Source organism: Parasteatoda tepidariorum, chromosome 3 (genome assembly GCF_043381705.1).
Source record: "Parasteatoda tepidariorum isolate YZ-2023 chromosome 3, CAS_Ptep_4.0, whole genome shotgun sequence".
In the NCBI taxonomy this organism is placed as follows: Eukaryota; Metazoa; Arthropoda; class Arachnida; order Araneae; family Theridiidae; genus Parasteatoda; species Parasteatoda tepidariorum.
In genome coordinates, this window is record NC_092206.1 from 77920928 (window position 1) to 77943927 (window position 23000).

At 28.0% G+C, this 23000-nt stretch overlaps 1 protein-coding gene across 1 annotated transcript in view; it reads left to right on the forward strand.

The window, feature by feature from the left end:
- Positions 1-23000, forward strand: part of LOC107451767 (uncharacterized) — a 52067-nt gene that overhangs the window by 14951 nt on the left and 14116 nt on the right. The window contains exons 2-4 of the mRNA XM_071179239.1: positions 522-639; positions 10434-10525; positions 13751-13852. Of these exons, the coding sequence (XP_071035340.1) occupies positions 543-639; positions 10434-10525; positions 13751-13852 (291 nt within the window). The 5' untranslated portion in view covers positions 522-542. The remainder of the gene's footprint in view (positions 1-521; positions 640-10433; positions 10526-13750; positions 13853-23000) is intronic.

Genomic DNA, 23000 nt, shown 5'->3' on the forward strand with positions numbered 1-23000 from the left:
ATACTTTAAATTTGCATTCTAGCTATATCAAAAATGGCTGTTTTTTATGCTTTTTTCTTTTTGGGTTTCTATGAGCGTAAGAAATTTGTTCTGCATAAAAAGAATTAATTTATTAACTTATTAATTAACTTATTCTTTTTCTTAATTTTCTCCGCTATTCTCTCTTTTTTCCTTTATGACGCGTTGAAGTATAATGTGGTCCCCATTTGGTACAGCTTTAAGAAAGTGATAAAATGAACCGTGTTTCAGCTGAAGTTGAGGCCAAATATTGTGCAATCAAGTTTGAGAAGCACGGAATTATTGATCAACATTCACATTACAGTATAATGCATTCCAAAATTCCTAAAAGTGCATGATATATTTTTTTAAATCAAATTTAATACATTATGAAATTGAAATATTTTAAAAATATTACGAAGAAATATTCTTTTGCTTTAAATCATTTAATGATGAATCTTTTTAAAGTGTAGTTATTTTAAGTCACATAAGGAAGTTAATTTTTTTAAACTTGCTTTTTATAGATTCATAGAACAGGAGTAAAGATGTTCTGCTACTGTCCACTCACAGTCAATTCCTCAGCAGTTGCTTCTCGTCCTCAAAATCTGCCATTTTCTTTATATTCTGCTGCTTCGTCACAGTGTGAGTATTACTGATATATAATAAATGTTACATTGATTTTTACGCTGACAAAATGGATTTGAATAATAATAAGCAAAAATTATCAATTAAAAAAAATAGGTGAGGGAACCAAAACTGATGACCCTTCTCAGCAAAACCCTGATGTCAAATTGAGAAAAAAATATGGTTAAAGCTAACAGAATACTATAAAATTTATCGTGTTTTGGTTCTATGGTAACAGCAAAAAAGTCGGTAATTTTTTTCCAAAGCTCTTTGATAATGATTTTGGCAAAATTAACAATCAAATACAATTTCATGATGTGTGATTAAATTCGGTTAATCATGATAGCTTTCTCATGATACCTTAAAATAATTTATAAAAACTATTTATTTGGTTTAACTTACTTTTAAGCTTTGTGCTTTTTTCGAAATGTGTGGTAATAAGAACTATAATTTTGAAAACAATTTCCTGGTAAACCATTATCACATGAACAGAGAAATTACCAACTGAATGGTCTTTATGCCGAATATTTCGAATTTATATACTAGATTTATGTGGTTTTCTTTACCAAAAAACATCAATACCATACACTAAGGTAATTGTAATTTTTTTCTCCGCTCATAAATAAAGTTTGTTAGTCGTCAGGATATGAGAACACATAACCAAAAAAGACTATTAATTATGAAGAAGGAAATTTCTTAATTATTTTCGAGCAAATAGTATTAAATTAGGTTTTGTATCGGACAGTTTATTTCGCAAGACTGGATCGGCAAACTTGCGTAGAACTGAATTAGTGTTTGGTGTATGCAAGAGCTAAAAATATATAGAACGAACTGAATCGTGATTATGCTGTATTGAAAACAAAAAATAACTGTTATAGCCGTTAACTTCTTCACTACTGAAGTATGAAGGAATATAACAGAAAATATTTTACAGTTCCGAATTTCCATTTTACTGCCATAAGTAATAATAAGAAAATATGTACTATTAACTGTATATGTATTAAATATGTATTACAAAGAAAATATGTATTATACTGCCAGGGGGATAATAATTTTAGGTACACATACGTAAACCTCAGGTCTTAAGTAAGCGAATACAAATATATCAAATGTTAAATTGCACCTAAGGTAGCAACAAACATGCATATTATAGTTTATTTAAATACGATGACGAATAGATTTAATAATAATTTAGAAAAAGAATGCGAAGTTTGTTCTTAGTACATTGCAGTACTACGTTAAATATAAGTTTCAGGAATATTTCAACTATGCATACCAAGCAAAATAAATAATTATTGTAAAGAATCTAACATTAATTATAAAAATATATTTAATTCTTGGATTAAAATTTCAAAACTATGGAAAAAACACAAAAATTTGAAGTTATTAAATATATGCATGCACCTTAACATGAAACAATGAATTAAAATACATCTAAAAATATTACTCATAAAACAATTGATTAAAATACACATAAGAATTGCTAAATCGATATAATCTCTCTAAATAGATATATCGTTATATAGATTTCATAATGCTAAGACATTTCTCTTGACTGCTACGCTGTTATAAATTTTGCCATACGGTACCGGGGTACACATATGGGAATGGTTGGGTAGTGAATGGTTTCTACATACGGGAATACATGGAGGTTTTTTTCTTACAGTTAACAGTTTGAATATCATCTTATTTATGGTTATTTCACTATTTATTTTGAATAAGATAACATAGTAATTAAATAAATTGTTATTTATAATTGTTTAAAATTTTTTTTGAAAATTTCTAACAGTGTATTTTAATCTCAATTAGTTAGTTTTCGATTTATTTATCTCGGTTAGCTCTAATTTGACAAAGTGAAGTTTATATATTTTTTTTATCTTCAGCTAAGATTTCTATCCAACCTCTAATAACAATAGTTGCGCATTGAAAGTGTGTATTTAAAGTGTTTATTTAAGTGTTTTAAGTGTTTATTTAAGTGTTTTAAGTGTTTATTTAAATGTTTAATTAACTTACAAACTATAATTTTCATAAAGAACTTGGGGTTTTATCCCTTTAAGCTTTGTATTCACGGAATTTTAATATGCTTAGATATTAGATTTTAAGAATTTAAAGAGTTTGCATCATTTACCATTTTTTGCGTATACATTCATAAAATAATTTTATTATTACTTAAATTAAGATGTCGATTATGAATACATATTCCATTGTTTCAGATTTTCATTTTAAAACTTTCTTTCTAACATCTAAATTCTTTTCACTTTTATTTTTTTAATGTTTAACATTCGTTATAATGTTTTTGTTCCTTATATCATTCATTTTAAAACAAATTTAAGTAAAATATAAAAAGGGTTAAAATGATATAAATTCGCTTTTTCTATATGCATATTTGAATAAAAAAAGTTGTGAAATTGGGCATATATTTATTTCATCGCTGTGAAAATAACTAAAGTTTTAAAAAGAAAATATAGTTCCAACTGTTGAATATTCTTTCGAAAAATTGGGTTTTATAGAGTTTTTTCTTTTATTTAAAAAAACTTTATCGTAGTTATTACTTTTTCCATTTACTACGTTTTGAAGCGAAAAGAAACGATTCTAACCAAAATTTATCTTCAACCACTTTGTAAGCTTCTCATAAATATGCCACCAAACATGCGTTAAGGACGCCAAAAAACGTATTTTCGTTTGAAACGAGGTTTATAGTTTTATTTCTTTTCCGATTTTCAAAACAGGAGTGCCTATTTCTGAGAAACCCTATTTGCAAACGCTTCAAAATAGCTCTCCAGTTTTCTCGCTGCACCTTTTAAAAAGAGCAACCACAACTTTAAAGCATCGACACCCACTCCACGTTTTTCCAGTAAAAAACTGGATTTTAGTATTCAGATATCATTGTAAAAATGGGAAAGAGGTAAAACTGTTCATATTTTCCAGAAATGCAGATTCAAAAACGTATATAAAGACTAGAAATGTTGAAATCGGAACCACTAAGCCTGCTTTGCGCTCTCTTTTTCCAAGCGTGATTTGGTTCCGCATTTTTGTGGAAGTAAAGAGAATTTTCTTTGCCATTTGATTGTTTGTTTTCCTTTTTTTTGGGCCCTAGACTGTATTCTCCGGGATTTTTTTCCTTTATCTAGTCTCCTTTTTCTCGAAACGTTGTCCGTAATTGGACCAAATTGGATCAAATCCTAACTCCCATAAACGCATCAAACTCTTGGCTACCCTTGGGAAAACCCCAGGATGAAATAAAGAGCAATATAGATTTGGCTGAAGTCTTGGCTTCTCTTGGCGTGAACAATATTTTGACATTTGTATTTGGAGTTAATATTTTCATCAAAAACTCAAGGAATGGAGATATTAAAAAAGTTTTTAAAAGTTTTTACCAGACTCACTTTTTAATATCAAAAAATTACACTAATATATTTTTTATAATCAATTTTAGTTACAAATAATACATTTTTATAATCAAACTTAGTTGCAGATTAAATTTCATGTGCTTTGCACTTTGAAAAAAGTAGGCGTTAATACCTATTAATAACTTAGGAGGTTTTTGAACAGTTCATTTTACGATTTTTATTGAAGAAAAAATATTTTAACACTAGGGTAGTTTAACACATCATAATCTAAAGCTTTTCTTTTCGAAAGAGCTCAGCAGGATTATAAAAATATACTTAAATACATTAATAAAAGTTTGAGATGCGTTCATCCCTTTCTTTTTTTAAAAATTAAGTCATTAATTTAACATACATTCTTTTCAGAACTATTGCAAAATTTTTAATCTTGTGAAAGCTAATATAATTAAATCTAAAAAGTTGTTTAAGCTAATAAAATAACTAGTGGAAAGGTTATTCAACTATGATTTATCAAGGGAAAAAACGAAAGTACATGATATGAGAATTAATATTTTTATATTTATAGTTATATATTTATAGTTATATATATATAATAACTCACATTAGTTACTTATTCTTTTAATAATTGAATTTTGAATAAATTGAAGGATTACAGACTTTTTATAAATTTATCTATGTCATTTAAGTTTCATTACTTCTCATCGACTGGTATTTAATTTTTTTTATACAGATTAAATGTCTTATAAACTAAAATAATTTATTATTGCTTTAATGAGTAATTATTTAAATACTTAAAATAGACAGTTTTATGATAGATTTATTTGATTTTTTTAATGTATAATGGAGTTCGACTTTTTAAAATATAGTATTTTTTTTAACTTTATCTGCCAATGTCCCAAGTTTTTCTTAATATTATAATTTACTTAAATTTTTGCGGAACAACAAATATATTTTACTAATTTTAATCAGGCCATAGTGGCCTGATTAAAACTGTGCTCTCAGACAGTACAGCGTATTCTTATTGAAAAGTATTGTATTCGTATCACAGAGTATTCACACTTTATTTTTCTTTGTTGCTTGAATAGTGGTAACTAAAAATTGGTGAACATTTAGAAACAAACAGTTTTGAATTCCTAGTGGTTTGTAATATTTCTGAATTTAGTGTCTTTATAAAAATTCGGGACTGGCAACATCTGCATCGAAAAAGGTTATAAGTCTTTTAATTGGAAACACAATTTAAAAGTTATTTTTCAGAAGAAGAATCCTACTTAATAAAAAAAAATTGTTTTGTAAAGAATATATTTATGGTTCGCCAAACAGAACTTTACATAAAAGTATTCATGCTTGTATTGGCGACAGTATCAGTAACCCTATGCCGTACTCTTAACATTAATGGGTTTTAGAGAAGCGCAGGGGAAAAACAACTTTAAAGGCGGAAGAGAGTAAAAGATGGTAGCGGGGGTCGAGTTGGGGCAAAACGCTTTGACACCAATGCCCGTGCCCTGCAGTCTCAAAAAGTCTTGGCAGTAAAAGTATCACGCTCTATATTCTGGGAGAGCTATAGCTAATCTTATCCACGGCTATGCATTCAGAGCTCATAATCTTTTTAAATCAATTCGAATATTCGACTCTGAATTTTCGAACGGAATATGGCGTTTTTCTGTTTTCAAAATCTTATTATGCAAAGTGGAAAATGAGCTTTAGATTTCGGCTCCGCTCAGAGACGCTCTTTACCACCCCTTTTCTCCTCCCCATTTTTGCCTTGGAGTGATTTTTCTCGGAGAGTCGTTGAAAGTGTTATCGATATAGTTTATATGATATCGATATAAGGAAAAATTTGAAGTAAATATATCGGTTCTATAACGCGAAGCAAATGCTGTTAACAGAATTGTTTGGAGATATATTTATAAAAGCATTTTGGTATATATTTATTTTAAAACCAATTTTGTATGAAAAATTGAATAAGGAATATCATTTCACGCTAAGTATATGATATTATGAGTAACATCTAAAGTTGTTAAATGTAACATGAGTTAAAGAAGAGTCTTCATTGGATTTATTGAAAAAGGTGAGAAATGTATCAAATAAGAAATAACGTAAATCCAATTTCTTTTATTCTGTAGTGCCCTAATTTAATTTTGCAATTTATCTAAATAAATTGTAATAAAATATTTACAGAGATATAATTAAATTTAAAAAAATAATCCTGCATAAAAATAAGCATAAAACAAATAAAATGATTTGATTTTCATATTTAATTTGAAAGAAGTTTATCACTTTATACTTCAATTGAATTCATAGTCAGGTTTCAAACTCAATTTTTTTAAAAAAATATATATAGATAGTAAAAAAAAATTAAAATTTATCTAAAGAAAATAAATATATATTTAAAAGTATAATATTCAAAACAATTTATTTATTTATTGCTGATTTTTAAAAATATGAAAGTGTAGGTGAGGCATTTAAATGTTTTTTTTAGGAATATTTTCAGAAAAGTATAAAAAAAATTGTTATAATTATTCATGAGTCTTAAACTTTTATAACTGCTCTGACTATCCCAAATGTATTTTTAGTACAACTAAGATAAAATTATAAATTAGTTAATTATTATTATTATTATTATTATTTACCTTAAATCATTAATTATCGAAATTGCATGTTATTATTTGTAGGTAGTAAAATTGATATTTATTTAACTTCGTTATAGATTTGCCATTAAGATTTACTATGAATTAAGATTTACCATGATTTAGGTCGAAATGTCAATGAAGAAAATTCATTTAATAAATATAAGCTATTTTAAGTTTTATAGAATAAATTATATTAAAAAATAAGATGAATACCCGTTCTTGAATGAAGTGAAAAAAGTAAATGATCAATGAATCAGAATAAATCATCTCTATAAGAAAANCTGAATATTGTAGATGCTAGTTATAGATGTACTTCAATAAATGCTGGTTTTTTGGTTATGTTTAGGTCGAAATGTCAATGAAGAAAATTCATTTAATAAATGTAAGCTATTTTAAGTTTTATAGAATAAATTATATTAAAAAATAAGATGAATACCCGTTCTTGAATGAAGTGAAAAAAGTAAATGATCAATGAATCAGAATAAATCATCTCTATAAGAAAAGTTTCATTAAAAAATAAGATGAATACCCGTTCTTGAATGCAGTGAAAAAAAGTAAACGATCAATGAATCAGTATAAATCAGCTCTATCGAATAAATTTTATTAAAAAATAAGATGAATACCCGTTCTTGAATGCAGTGAAAAAAGTAAATGATCAATGAATCAGTATAAATCAGCTCTATAGAATAAATTTTATTAAGAAATAAGATGAATTCCCGTTCTTGAATGTAGTGAAAAAAGTAAATGATCAATGAATCAGTATAAATCAGCTCTATAGAAAAAGTTTTATTAAAAAATAAGATGAATACCCGTTCTTGAATGTAGTGAAAAAAGTAAATGACCAATGAATCAGTGTAAATCAACACTACGAAATCACGCAGAAAACTGAAAGAATTATACCAGAAAAATTACCATAATCAACAATTTTCTCCTGTGAAAATCTCCTTCAGTGGGCCATAAGAGCCTTTTTACCAATATCAATATATTTAGTAATTTAAAATCACAATTCAATATAATAAAAGTAATACCCGATACTAAAATTAATTGAGCATTATTGGTGCCAATAATAATAATAATGATTAAATTCTTATTTAGCAATTAGATATTTAATCTTTAGATAAACATTAGATCTAGCAATTTAGATCTTTAGTTCAAAATTTTTTTTTTCTTTTCAATTTGTAATGATTACCAAAAGTTGTTAGGCATCGTTGGCGTAAATAACACGAAGGCAATATTTTACCGTTTATTTACACGAATGAGAATATTAATTGCATATTTCACCACATATTGATAACTTTGCATGCAAAATGTAAAGTTTTCGCTCACAATTTTAAAATTCGTTTGTCTAAATATAATTCCATGCAAAAAATGCCTTTTAATAAATATTTATAAGTTTTATTATTTTATTTACATTTATTTTTATTAAATTTTGAACAGTAATATATAAAATTTTTTGCATCATCTAAAAGAATGTAATTTCACATGGAAAGATACAAATTGTGAGCAAAATAGGTTGAATAGTGCCTGAGAAATTGAATTTTAAAGAAACCGTATTCCTAAAATTCGATTTCTCCGGAACTATTCGACCGATTTAGCTCAAATTTTGCATTTTGCTACAGAAAATTACATTCTTTAAATTGATGTAATATATTGTATGCCAAAATTTTTCAACCATTTTTAAGTAAAATAATAAACAATAATTGATATTTACTTAAAGTTATATTTTGCACGGAATTACTTTTCGATAAGCGAATTTTATAATTGTGTGCAAAATTATTTTAATTTCACTTTAACAGTTCTGAAGATATGGCGAAATAAACAAAAAATATAATTAATATTAACGGATCCAAACTTTGGACCGCTATCCTGACCAAACTAAGGAGACTATATTTCCCAAATTGCCATAACCCTCTATATTTTGGGTGACAGAAATCCGAATCCGTCGAAGAAAAGGTATGTTTATTCAGAGAAAGTCGTTTTTGTGTCTGATTTCATAACTTAAAGTACCGTCTGCACTTATTAATTAGCATATTTGAGGTCACCCCCTTAAGCCAATAAGATTGATTCCTAGAACGTGAAGATCCGAGAATATGTAGAAAAAGTTACGGAAATACGAATAAGTGTTGTTCTCAACGAGAGAAGCATTGTGAAATGAAACTACTTTTATTCCATTTCATTGGATGGAAAATTCGCTATAAATTGATAAAAATTAGTTTGAATTTTCTAAAAGAGTGGTACTCTGTTATCGTTATTTTACTTTTATTAGCACATTACCCAAATATGTCCAAGCACAATGGTAGTTCTTCAGGGATCTATTTTTAACGGCCATGGTAGGATTGCCACGTAATTTTGACTCCTTTCAGACGACACGGACAGTGCCTGAGTTGGCACACCTTTCCCCAAACTTCACCCCGTAACCAATCAGAGGACTTTCAGCCACGACTGATTTAACATGCATCTTGCTGTTTATAAACACCGCTGGATTGAATTCTAGACCCCCAGTTCGCTATTTGTGGATTGAACGGAGGCTTTATCTACTACACCACCTTAGTGCTTATTTTTATCAGCAAATTTGAGTCTTTTTATCTTTTGCATCATTTATGAAAAGCATATTCTGATAAGTACATTTTGTGTTATCACTTGCAAATAATTTCTAAATTTGCACCAGTGTTTTTCCTTTTGAATTTTTTATTTATACATCTTTTCAGTTTACTTTTTCCCTTGCTCAAATTACTTGTATATTTTAGCAGCAAATATGATTTCATGAACATAAAATTGTAGAAACTGTTGTTTATGCACTCCTACTACGGATATTTGCTTGTATTAAGAAAAACTCGCCGAATTTTTCAATTAGAATTTTGATTAAATGGTGGACTTTAAAAAAATTAGCTCCAGATTTAGTCACTCATTCTTTCTGTTTATTCATTCGCTATATAATAATTCACACGTAGTTCGGAAAATTAAATAAATAAAAAAAACAATAGTGACGAATAATTAAACGATTCTCAACTTACATTAAATGAATTTTTTTCCAGCACGTAATCTTTCTATTCGGACTTTCTGACTTAGTTACTGTAGAGCTCCTTATTCAATTGAAAATGTTTAATTTATACTATCGAAATATCCTAAAACACTCTTTTAAACTCTATACTCATTTTAATATCTCTGATATATCTTTATACATTTCTATGCTTACATTCATCATTTAATTTTGTAACATGATAAATATTACTATAAACAAAGAAAAAATATATATTGATAATTTATCGAAAAAAATTATCTGGTAAAAAAAAATTTCATTAGAAGCAAAAAAGTAAATAAAAAATTTTTTGCTTTTATTCTTCTATTAGTTAAGAAGGATAAATGCTGTATGTCAAGCCTTATTGTATTCCATATCGGAATAAATTTGGAAACAAGAAAAATAGTGGGAAGGTAAACTGATTGAGTCAAAAAGAAAATTATTTTAGGTTCTAAAAAACAATGTATTGGGTTTCCTTTCACGAAATTCTATGAGAAAAAATTTCTATACATTTTATAGAATTAAAGCAAGTAGATAACCGATTAAGAAAGTCACAAATTCATTTGACAATGATGAAAAAAAGAAACGACAAAATAGTTGTCTGCCTTGTAGCTAAGCTTTTTACCACATCAAGGCGCTGTATATATTTTGGCTAAAAACTTTAGCATTCACCCGCGACAATCATTAGAGAGAAAATTCTTCGACATTTTGCAGTGCATTTTTGCCTTTTTCACCGAAAGAGGAAAAAAACTTTTTGCAAGAAAGTATTAGCTATACTTGTTTTGTTGATATCTGATTGTTATCTGAATATTGTAGATGCTAGTTATGGATACCAAAGTGAACTTCACGATGAAAGCTTTATGCGCCGAAAACAACGAAGAAATCGAACAACATTCTCTGTTCAACAGGTTAGCTGATTTTATGTATTATATATCATAAAATTTTTGTATTATTATGCATACATTTTATACTTTATATATCATTAAGATTATCATTATTACTATTCATTATTATTATGCATTATCATTAATATCATTTTTAACTAAGATCTTTAATTATCTAAATTGCAGGTTGTAGAAAAGTTATTTGATATATATATTTAACTTCATTTATTTTAAATGTTTTCTATCATGATGTTTATAAATGTAGGTTTGATCGAATGCATGTTTTTAAGGAATCTATAAGTATTAGTGTTTGCAAGAAAATTTTTGGAGTTGTAAGTACATTGTAAAACATTCCCAAAGAAACTACTGCACAAAGTACAAGCACTTTGGATGCATCATTAATAAAATCCGCTTTTGCGTAAAATATTACACCGTAATTTTTATTGTAATATTTAATTAGAGTGATTCAGAGGTTTTACTGTAATTATTACTTTACTATTACGGTTTATTAGATTTTTCATTCTTTAACATGTTCTGGTAAAAATTGATTTTACGGTAAAAAGTACAGGGGCCCTGAATGCCGAGACATTTCACCGTAATTTGATCTAGAATATCTTACAATGTAAGCAAAGTTTTTTGTGATTTGAATTATTTTGATGTAAAATTTGCTTTTGGTATTGGGGCGCTTCTCAAATGGTGAGAATATTAGCGTTAACAGTAGCTGATTCTAAATCTTCTTGACATTTATATGCTAGTTGCGCTTAATATTCCCCACTTATGCAATATGCTTTCCTAGATAAATCAAATTAACCTATAACTTTCTTCATCGAATTTTAAGACATCAGATTATCTTAAGTAATAAATTTGTGAGAAAAATTATTGACTTTGTGTGCATTACATCTTTTGGACAATCCTGTTTTTCATGTACTTTGGCACTTTTTTACAGTAATAATTCATAAAAGCATAAAAATACTTGAATCTTTGAAAAATTATTTTAAAGTAACTTTTACAGCTATTACCATAAAATCATTGTATCACTGTAATTTAATAAATACTACTATAAAAATAACGGTATAATATTTTACGGTAAATTTGCTTTTACGGGTGGTGCACACAAAGCGTCGGTATTACTCAAAATACGTCGGTATTACTCAAATTTACTCAAATTTTTTTTATTGTTAATTGATTTTAAACTTAATTGTTAACAGAGCTTAAAGTTTAGTTCTGTGTTATGATCTTACGTTTTAAGAACTGTCCATTGCATTGCGTATCTTAGTTCACGTGGAACATATTTTATTTAGAATGGACAGATTTTATTTAAGATGAACATACTTTATTTAAATTAAGTTTTGTCTTAACTCCAGGTACGATTGAAAAAGACAAAGAAATTGTTTTAGATACATTTTATTTGAGTTTTTTGGAGATGTGTAATTTTACTCGTATGTTAATAATTTAATTATCTTTAAGCCACTTTTCGAAAAGTGATATTGAAGAAAATTGTTCGAGTTTTGCATCATGTCAACACGTTAGGGGATTTTGATTAGAGAAAAGCACGATTAAAACTTAAATGTCAGTGATTTTAATTTTAACGTGTTTACTTTATATAAACTAAAAAAAATAGAAATGTTTTTATACATGTTTTAATGGTTGATTTAAATATAGCGTTTATCTTTCAACGCAATACTGTTACAATAGATAAAAACATTACTGCATGCTCTGCTCTGTAAAATATTCCGAATGAAATTAATTTAAAAAGTACCATCACCCAGGGTGTCAGTACTTTTTAAAGTTTATTTTTACGAAACCTGTTACGAACACGAAATCTGACAAACCGTAATATTTACAATAATAATCACTGAATCACTTTAATTTGAAATATTACTGTAAAATTTATGGTACAATATTTTACGGTAGAAATAAATTCTATACTTTAAATTTGCTTTTACGGACGATGCACTCAAAGTGCCAGTACTCCATACTGTAATTTAATCTGGAATTTTTTACAGTGCACATGTATGCGACAGTACATTTTTATTTTCTAAAATATATACCAATATTATTTAGATTGCTATAATGGCTTAAATAAGTAGTTCTCAACTGCTGCCATGACACCCTTTATACCGAAAAAGTCGGAGATGTGGCCAGGGCTGTACTCCATGCCTTCGGTCCCATTTGACTTGTACTTTAACTTTTCTGCACTTGTCAAACGACAACAACAACAAATAAGTAGTTACAAAGAGATACATATTAAAATAGTTTGGGATATATGATATATGTACAGTAATACATGTATATAATATATGTATATTATATATGATATATGTATATTAGTTTTAAAAATGTCTAAATTGAAAACGACATAACTGCAATTCAATACATTTATTTTGCTATAATGTTTGTGAATAATAATTTAATATATTTAAATTAAGATATTTTTCAAAAAAATTTTATTACTATAGAGCATCTATTAATTTTCTTTTTAATTACTTCTAAAAATAATACTTTGCGAACTGTCAGAAAATTTTAACACTTCCATGTCATGCTCTGGGAAAAACTACATGATTTGAAAAAATTGATTACACTGGGGAGCATTTTTTGTTTTGTTTTCTGTCGCATGAAATTTTTTTAACAGATCTTAGATACGTTCGTATAGCAGCTTTCAAATCTGTAATCGGTTTCTGTCTTAGAACTACAGATTTTTTTGAAAATGACATTCTTAGTACAGTTTTTGTCAAATATACAAGTTTAAAAACGTTATTCACAACAAGGAAGGGAGTGTAAATGTTCAACACAAACTTCTTGGGGAGTTAAAGCACGTCATCTGGATTAAAATTGCATAAATATCATTATTGGATATTTATTTTTTTGTGTGCTTCTGAACATTTCGTAACAGGGGAGTGCTCCCAGCCGTGCACGACGACAATTATCGCTTAATTTCGATCTTGGTGATGCGTCCTAACTCTCTTAGAAGTTTACGGCAACATTTACGGGACTCCCTGTTAAATATGAGGTTTTTAAACCTGTAAATTTTGACAAAAAATAGAAGAATTAAAATTTCATTTTAAAAAATCTGTTATTTTAGAACTAACTTTATATTTGAAGTCCTCACACCTAAATTAGGCAAGATCAAGTATTTGTATAAATGAAAAGTATTTGTTTCTCAGTGTTAATTACTCATTTTATTTCACATAAATTTTTTTATTATTATTGAAAGTTATATTTATTATTTTTGTTTTAAAACGTTTTTAGTTGGAGGAGTTAGAAAAAGCATTTGCTCAAACTCACTACCCCGATGTCTTTACTCGAGAAGACTTGGCTATGAAAATTAACTTAACGGAAGCAAGAGTTCAGGTAATCTATATGCATCAATATATTTCTGATGTAAAAGTAATTTAAATTATTTGAAAGTGTTTCACGTTAGAAAGGCAGAACATTACTGTATATCTAGAAATTCTGAAGGAGCTAGTGCGGTCTTTTCCAGATTGTCTGTGTGTAAATTATTTAGACAATCCAAAATCTCAAAATAAAATCATAAATAATTTGATAACAATGTATTAACGACTTGATCATTAAAACTCTATGGTATTTGATTCGATTTGGATTAACGAAAATATTTGATTAACGGAACACTGAATTTTCAATTATATAGTGAAACCTCTCGGAAGAGACCACTTTCTGTCTCTCGGTAAAATGGTCTTTAAAGGAGGTTGGTCGTTTTTAGGGTTTACCTCCATTGACTGCAAAATGTTATCGAAGGCACATAAATTTTTTGCAAGCGATTTTATTTTTTCACAGCGTCATTCTCTTGGAGAGAAAAAGCCACTTGTATTGGCGTCGTGAAAACCGGATCCAAGAATAAAATTTAGCCTTAATAGAAATAATATTGATATAATTGCATGTAAAGACAAATTTTCCAATTATGAATGATAGAAATATTTTAAATAAATAAACAATTCTTTTTTTTTCATTTAATTTTAATTTTATATTATCAAAGTAAGTTTACTTTAAAAAATTGGAAGTTCGTTTGTTTGAGATGCGACTTTAAATTAACTTTTTCTAAATTTAACTTCTAACTCTAAAACTAAGTCACTGATAGCATTGTGATCTTCAGTGTGACTGTAACATCAAGTTGTCAATCTTTTTCAGCAATCGTCAAAAAGAGCTCTCTAAATAAGAGCCACTCAGAAATATTTTGAATACATTTGAATCTAATTTGTTTTGTCAATATCTTTTATTTTGATATTTTTTCGTGCTTCCCTGTTTGCCCGCTCGCTGGCAGAGATTTTGATGGTTTCTTCAACACAAAGCCTGTGGAAAAATTTACGTGGTCCCAAAAGTAGTCATAAGTAGAGGAAATCGCCACACAGAGATAATCTTTCCTGGAGATTTCTACATCAGTTTCTGAAATAATTTAGTTCCATTTTCACAGTAAATAATAATTATAGATAAGTTGAAATACTCATGTTTCTTTCAATAAAACTGGGGTATCTCATGCCTACCAAAGGGTATCTTATACCCAAATCTATCTAGAATTTGAGGATATCTACCAAAATATCTTAGGGGACACTCTGGCCCCTCCCGTTGCTCTAGATCAGGGGCTTCCAACTTACATGAGGACGGGGGCCACAATTAAAAACACCAGTCAAATGGCGAACTGCAACTTTATCAAAATTGTATAACGGACTCTTTTATGTTTGAAGGAACATTAAATACTACTGTCTGATTTTTATCAAGTTGTACAAAACAGAAGTATTGAATTACAAATTAAAATAAGTAGATTATTACCTAAGAAATTTTTTTTTGCACCGTTGGTATGTTACATTTCACAGAAACGAAGAAATTGTTTTTTTTTTTTAACGAAGAAATTGTTTTTTTAACGAAGAAAAGTGCTTTAAACCCAAATAGATTTTTTACAAAAATTGCCCGCAAAAAAAATGACAACTAATATATTTTAGTTCCCTGGCCACAAAAAGGGCTTCGAGGGCCGGATGTGGCCCGCCGGCAGCCGGTTGGCAACTACTGCTCTAGATATAAGATTCTATGAATACTTTTCTCTAAGGCTAACCCATGAATGATTAAATAAACACTTAAATTGGATCAAATTATGAAAAGTCAGAACTACTCGATACTTTCAGCAAATAATTTTTTGAATTACAAAGCAGCAGAAAGAGTGGTCAAAAGTCCCTACCTGTCTCTCCAGTGTTAAATTTAATTAATGCAACATTAAAAATATTAATATTCTAGTCATAAGAATGAGTGCAATTATGAAAAATGCAATCATGACGAACATAAAAGTCCTGTAAATGTTTATTATGAGAAAACTTTAAAATAAGCACCGGTGAAAAGAAAATGAAAAGCAGTTTTGCTTACTTATTGGCATCCATTAGTTCTGGACATTTTTTTGTAACACTTCTTCATAATTCTGCTTCGTTTTTTTTACAGTTTACATTTCGTTTTTTTTATCCATTAAAGAATTTAGCAAAAATATTTAATTAAGCATTAAAGAATTTAGCAAAAATATTTAATTAAGCTTTAAAGAATTTAGCAAAAATATTTAATTAAGCATTAAAGAATTTAGCAAAAATATTTATATATTTAAAAACTACAGAAAATTTCATCATATTTGGTACCTCACTCAAAATATTCGATAATTACTTTTATGAATTTAAATATTTTTTTTTTCTTTCACTAATTGTCTTATAGTAAAACATAAGTAAATAACAATTTTTATTCTTTCGATTCATGCATTGTAGTTGTTGTCGTGATATTTAAATGGGTAAACATTCCAGCGAGAATATTTTTTCTAATGGTTTAAGACTTCATCGCAAGTAATTTCTTCATTTTAATTATTTTTATAATACATGGTTAAGATACGGTTCTAGGTAATTCTTGCTTAGATACTAAAACTACTCATGAATACACCCTTCACTTATTTGGATATTTTACAAAAACTGCAGCTATTTAGTAATGCTTAAAGTTAGCTTTTGGCAATATTAGTAAAAAGTTTTGTAAAATTACCGTCCTGTATGGTCATGACATTTCTAGCAACAATAACAAAAAAATTGCTCTAGTTAATAAAACCAAAATATACGATATTTAAACCATACATTTGATAATTATTCCGTTCATATGTAAATAGTTAACCTGAAATTCTGATTTTCAAAATTATAGATCTGCTTTTCATACACTTAGCAAAAAATACAAAGGTGAGAAGTTAATTTAACCGAGTAAATGGTTTTTATGCCATTTTCTAATGCATCATGATAAACTTACCTCATTTGCTAAATTTTATCACATGATACCATATTAATTTTGCCAAAGTTATTTCCAAAGCGTTTCTGCAAAAATTACCCAGCTTTTTGGTGTTCCCATAGAGCCAGAAACACCATAAATGTTACCATATTCCGTTAGTTCTTCTGTTCCATACATTTTTTTCTCAGCGAAAACAAGTGAAGATAGCAACTTTCTCTATTTGACGAAATGCCTATTTGATGCATTTCCCAGGAAATAATTTCGTCAAAAACGAAGAAATTTTGACAATAATTTTTCTCTCATTGTTGATAGATCAAACGATCTATAATAACTAATTTCGGCACTTTAAATTGAAAGCAATGTAACCTATGAATTTGTAGTAAGGTAAAGCATTCCCCAGATAGCTTCTTGTGGACCAGGGGGTGATGGTTAAGGCTCCACAATTTCGTGACAATCGGAATGATTGGGGCAATGCGATCAGCATTGCGCACAGGCCACTTTCACTTCCCTGACAAGCTGTTATCCATTGGTCTAGGTAGGGTTCATTGGATCTGGGTAGGCTTCAAGTCTCCACTGGGGATAGAACCCCAGTTCCTTACAAAAATATTTAAGTCCTTTAAACCCCAGAACCATTGCGTCTCATACATTTGTAGACTAAGGGGAATTATTATTAATGGAAAGATAAAGTGGAATATGATTTTCGGATCTCTAAGCAAATAGAAGCGGATCAAATTTAGTAAAGTTGCAGTTTAATGCAACAATATAAGCACGGAATAGTTAAAAATTAGTTTAATGCGTCAAATTACTCACAACATAATAGTATACAAATCTCTATCAAAATAAAAATAAAAAGATAAAGACATAAATTTTCATTTCTACTATGTCAACTTTTTGAGTATATTGAATTACAGTGAATAAGGCTAGTAGTAGTAGTTGTAGTAGTTCAATTACGTCGCACTAGAGCTGCACAAGGGCCTATTGGCGACTGTCTGGGAAACATCTCTGAGGATGATCCGAAGGCATGCCATCACAATTTTGATGCTCTGCATAGGGGATGGCACCCCCGCTTTGGTAGTCCGACGACCTGCACGCGAAGCCAAACACTTTACGGTAGAACAGTTTAACGAGAGCCAATAGCGCATACCCTCGGAATCTACGCAGACTAATCCAAGTTGCCACCCACCAACACACTGTCCGCAGCCAGTGATGCTTGACTTCGGTGATCTGGTGGGAACCGTGTCTTAACGATCAGTCCACTGCGGGACTGAATAAGGCTAGAGAATAAAATGAACTAAAATTATTGTTGTGGTAGTTGTAATTGTTGTTGTAATTGTGGTTTGAATTGTTGTCGTAGTTGAGTTGATTGCAGTTGAAGATTTCGGAATAATCTCTCCAGTTTTTATGAAATTAAAAAAACAAATTAACTGACTTGTATTATTCAGTGCATATTCCCTGAACCGGAGAATAATTAAAAGTATAAAAGTGTATTAATAGCACTTGAAGCATAGTAAGTATTTGAATAATTTTACCTTTGAGAGTTCCGTTTGGTTTAAAAGTTACGCGTTTAATGAAATGATACTTCAACAATTTAAAACATTCGTAGTAATCCAAATTTATTTCAATTCACTAAAACATATTCTTAACATATTTGGTCTCTTAATTATTTTCAGAGACAAAATTTAAACCCCTTATCGGGAACAAAACTTTTGATGATCAAATTAATATGATGAAATCCGATACTATAATTTTTAATGCTCTTCAACTTACAAAGATTGACTCTGGGAACCTGGTAGTTTGTGGGATGTTTGCTTTGCTCTTCATTCATGAGGGGTCCTAGGGGAGGTCACGTGATGAATATGTCTGCTTTTCGGTCTTTCCGCACCACAGAGTACGGCGCATCTCAGGGGACCTGTAGCACGTCCACTCAAGCCACGCGTCAATTTCCATCCCCCTCATCCCCCATCTAATACCTTTATGTTGAGGGGGTGGAAAATCATAGTCATCATTAATGCCAAAGCGCAATTTGAAACTAGATTTCAATCAACACTCTTACTTTAGACTGAGGGTCCGTTCTTATAAAAGCAATTTTAATTTGTAGATCATATTTTATGCCAGTAATTTAAAATTTTATATATAGTTCCATTTTCACAGTAAANTCATATATATATATATATATATATATAAGTATGGTTAAAGCTACCGGAATATAGTAAAATTTACCGTGTTACTGGCTCCATGGTAACACCAAAAAAGCTCAGCAATTTTTATCGAATCACCTTGAAAATGATCTTGGTAAAATTAACAACAAAATACGATTTTATAATATGTTACAAAATTTGGTAAATGTGGTACAATTCGGTAATTTTATCATGATAATTCAGAACATGGCATAAAAACCATTTATTCAATAAATTTACTTTTCATTTTCTTATGAAATGTGTGCCAATAGGAGGTATAATTTGGAAAACTGGAATTTTCGGTAAACAGCCACCATATTCCGTTCCCCCAACATATATATTACTAAATAAATTATTTAAATACCGCACATTTTCGTTTTATTTACCAGAATTATGTTTTCCTTTTTTTTCTACCCGAAATGTAATTACTTTAGAGAGATAGAATTTTTTTTCTACGTGTATATGTTAAATATTGAGTAGTTTTTGAATTAAAATTTTAGAAAAAAAATTTAATATCTAAGATAGTTGGATTTAAAACGGAGTCATAATATCAATATTGGAAGTACTATTTACATTCTTGGCGCAAGCCTGACTTGATTTTATTATACTTGATTTGTACCTACATAATATATTATCTATTTATTTATTTTTGATGCAAAAATGCTCAATGCGCAAAAAAAGAACTCCTTGAATTATGTTTGGCTTTAAAGATCAAATTTTCACGTACTAGGAATCAGCAGTTCAATGGTCTAACCATAACCTCTTCACTACTGAAGTATAAAGGAATACAGTAAAAAGTATTTTACAGTTCCAAATTTTCATCTCACTGTCATAAGACATAACAAAATGAACGAAATATGATTTATACTGCCAAGGGAGCTAATAATTTTAGATACACATATGTGGACCTCAAAGTATTAACTAAACAAAAAATATAAATATTCCATAAGTTAAATTGCACCTAAAGTGCACAAACGTGCGCAATTATGTATTATGGTCTATTTAAGTACAATGCTGCATAGATTTAATAATTATTTAAAGAAATCATTTAAAAAGAGCTAGATTACTTTACAATAAGATTACTAAATGCAATTCCAATGATTACCAATATATAACTGCATGAAATATCTGCTACAAAGCTAATTTAATTATGCAAACCACGCGATATGAATAATTATTGAAAAGAATCTAACATTAACTACAAAAAAATAAATATTTAATCCTTGGGTAAAAAAATTTCAAAATTATGAAGAAAAAAAAATTAAAGTTATTAAATGTATGTATGTGCTTGAATATAAAACAATCAAGATACAACACAAAAATATTGCTAAATGGATATAAAATTTAATACTCATAATACTATGAGATTTCACTTGATTGCAACGCACTCATAAATTTAGACAATTAAATATTAAGTAAGTATAATTTAAATACAGATCACGTCATCACGCCTTATACAGATCACGGAGCTACTAAGTCGAAAGAGAAAATTATTTTCAGAGAAACTGAATTATAAAATATTTAAATTTAGTTGCCTTTTCGAGCATGTGGATTTAGCCTCTATTTTTTCAAAAATTACTTTTGTTAATGTGAAATTCTACCAAAATTACTTACATGTTCTGTATCTATTATGGAATCTCCAGAGCACTTCAGCATCCACAAATGTTTCAGGGAAAGAACTATTAATTTTCTTATAGTGTGCTTTTAGAAGCTAAGAAGCGAAGTCACTTTGTCATATGTGGACAGAGGTAATGAAGAGGATAAATATGTTAATTAATACGACGATATTTCATCTAACGAAATCACATAAAAACGTACTTTCTCGGAGAAATCCTATTTTCAAGAATAAATTCATCAAAAGTCGAATTTTAAAATGTCATATATTTAAAATTTCATTCTTCAAGAATTTTTCATCCGATTTTCTAAAATTTTGTAATTTGCAAATTAATATTACATTCTTTTAAAATAATATAACAATTTGAGTAATTTAAAATTCAAAAGATTTTAGACTGTTATTAAACAAATTATAAAAAGTAATGAAAGTTATTTTTTGCCAGGAATTATTTATGGCAAAATAAATTTTATTATTGTCTGAAAATAAATTTCGATTTGCTTAAAAAGTTCTCGAGGTAAGGTGAAATGTGAAATTAACAATAAAAGATCCTAATTTTTTATTGTTCTTCTAACCTAACTATGGGGGCCGCATATTCCATATTTTGGCTAACCCCATGTATTTTTGAAATTAAAAATCCAAATCTGTCGAAAAGCGGTATGTTTATTTTGAGAAAGCATGTTTTTGCTTATGATTTAGAAACTTAAGAAATCATTTACACTAGTTAGTCAGCATATTAAGATAATACTTAATTAAACCATTGAGATTGAGTCCTATTATGCAGAAATCCGTTCAATAGATCAAAAGCTATTTGGGTGTTTTATTTTTATTCTGTTTACTTTGCTCATTTAAAATAATTAAATCAACTTTTTTGCTTGTTTCTTCTAAGAAATGAAATAAATTTCCAGGAAATTTAATTGAATTGCTCGAAATATAATGAGATGCATATAAAAGCCATTAAACTGAAATTACTCATTTATAAATACGAAGATAACTTAAATAGATAATTATTTTACGAGATAATTGCGTTAATAATTAAGTTAGAAAATATTAGTGATCTCAATATGGATATTATTTTTCATTTTGAAAAAAAAAAGAAACGTTTAAATGCGCAACTTGATTTAATTTCATTTTGTATATTTGAAGAATTATAAATTCTTTTTTATGAAAAATTTTGATATGAATTTCGAAGAAAATTTTATTAAAATAAATTGACTTACGAATATACGAATTAGAAAGTAAATTTTAAGGGAAGAAATAAAGCGACTAAGATAATTGGGTTACTGATTAAGTTAAAATAGGTTTGAATTGCTGTTAATATTTCTAATCTTATTTGCATTTTAAGGCGAGTATTATATCCATTTAACACTTTATTTATTTATTTATTTGCTTCCGAAAAATAATGTATCGTATTTAAAAGAAATATAAGAATATTATTTATTATTTAAAAGAAAAGCTTAATTGATATATAAAGACGCACAGAGAAAAGCAGTGAAGTCTAAACAATTTTGTGAAAAATTTGAAAATCTCTCTCTCTCTCTCTCTCTGTATCTATCTATCTATCTATCTATCTATTAGGGTATATTATGTTGAAAAAAGTTTATAAAATAAATTTTTCTGCCTAACCTAATACTATGTTTATTTTCTTGTCGAAATATTTAAAATATAATTCAAGCAATTCTTTGCATCATTATGAAAGATATCAGAGCATAGTTAACTGAAAAATGTAATTTCTGAAAAAAAAAGACAGCTACTAAAGCAATAAAACGGAAATAACTTAATACAAATTTTTTTTTTCAATTTATGCATTTTCATTATACTATTCATATTATTATACTACTTATATTATATTTTATTAGAATTGATAGACTGGGGAAATGTGACCATAGAAAACTTTTTATTTTTGGTATTGTTTCAAATAATTTTGAAACTGTGATAATAGAAATACCGAATTAATTTAATCGTAAAATTTACCGACAAAACTATCTTTTATCTGATAATTGTAATGGTAAAAATAAAATTCTTGAAAAACTACATTAATACTTGTAATAGCATTAATTTTAATGCATGAATTTGTGAGATAAAATTTTTATTTACTTTTTTTCTTTCATTTTTATGCTGTAAATTTATTGTAAATTTTAACTTAAAAATAATCAAAGTTTTATCAAAGCCATAATAAAAGCTTTTATAAATTATGGAAATAGTTTAGATAAGTTTATAATAGCGAGTAACTGAATCTTCTTGAATGGAATTAATTTTAATGCATGAATGAGTGAAATAAGGCTTTTATTTACTTCTTTTTCTTTTTTTTTTGTTTCCGTTTTTATGCTGTATAAATTAGGGAAATAGTTTAGATAAGTTTATAATAGCAAATAACTGAATCTTCATCATAATAAAAGTAAAAAAAAGCTGCTAAATGAAATGCTGAACTTAAATTAAGTTAAGTTAATATATATAT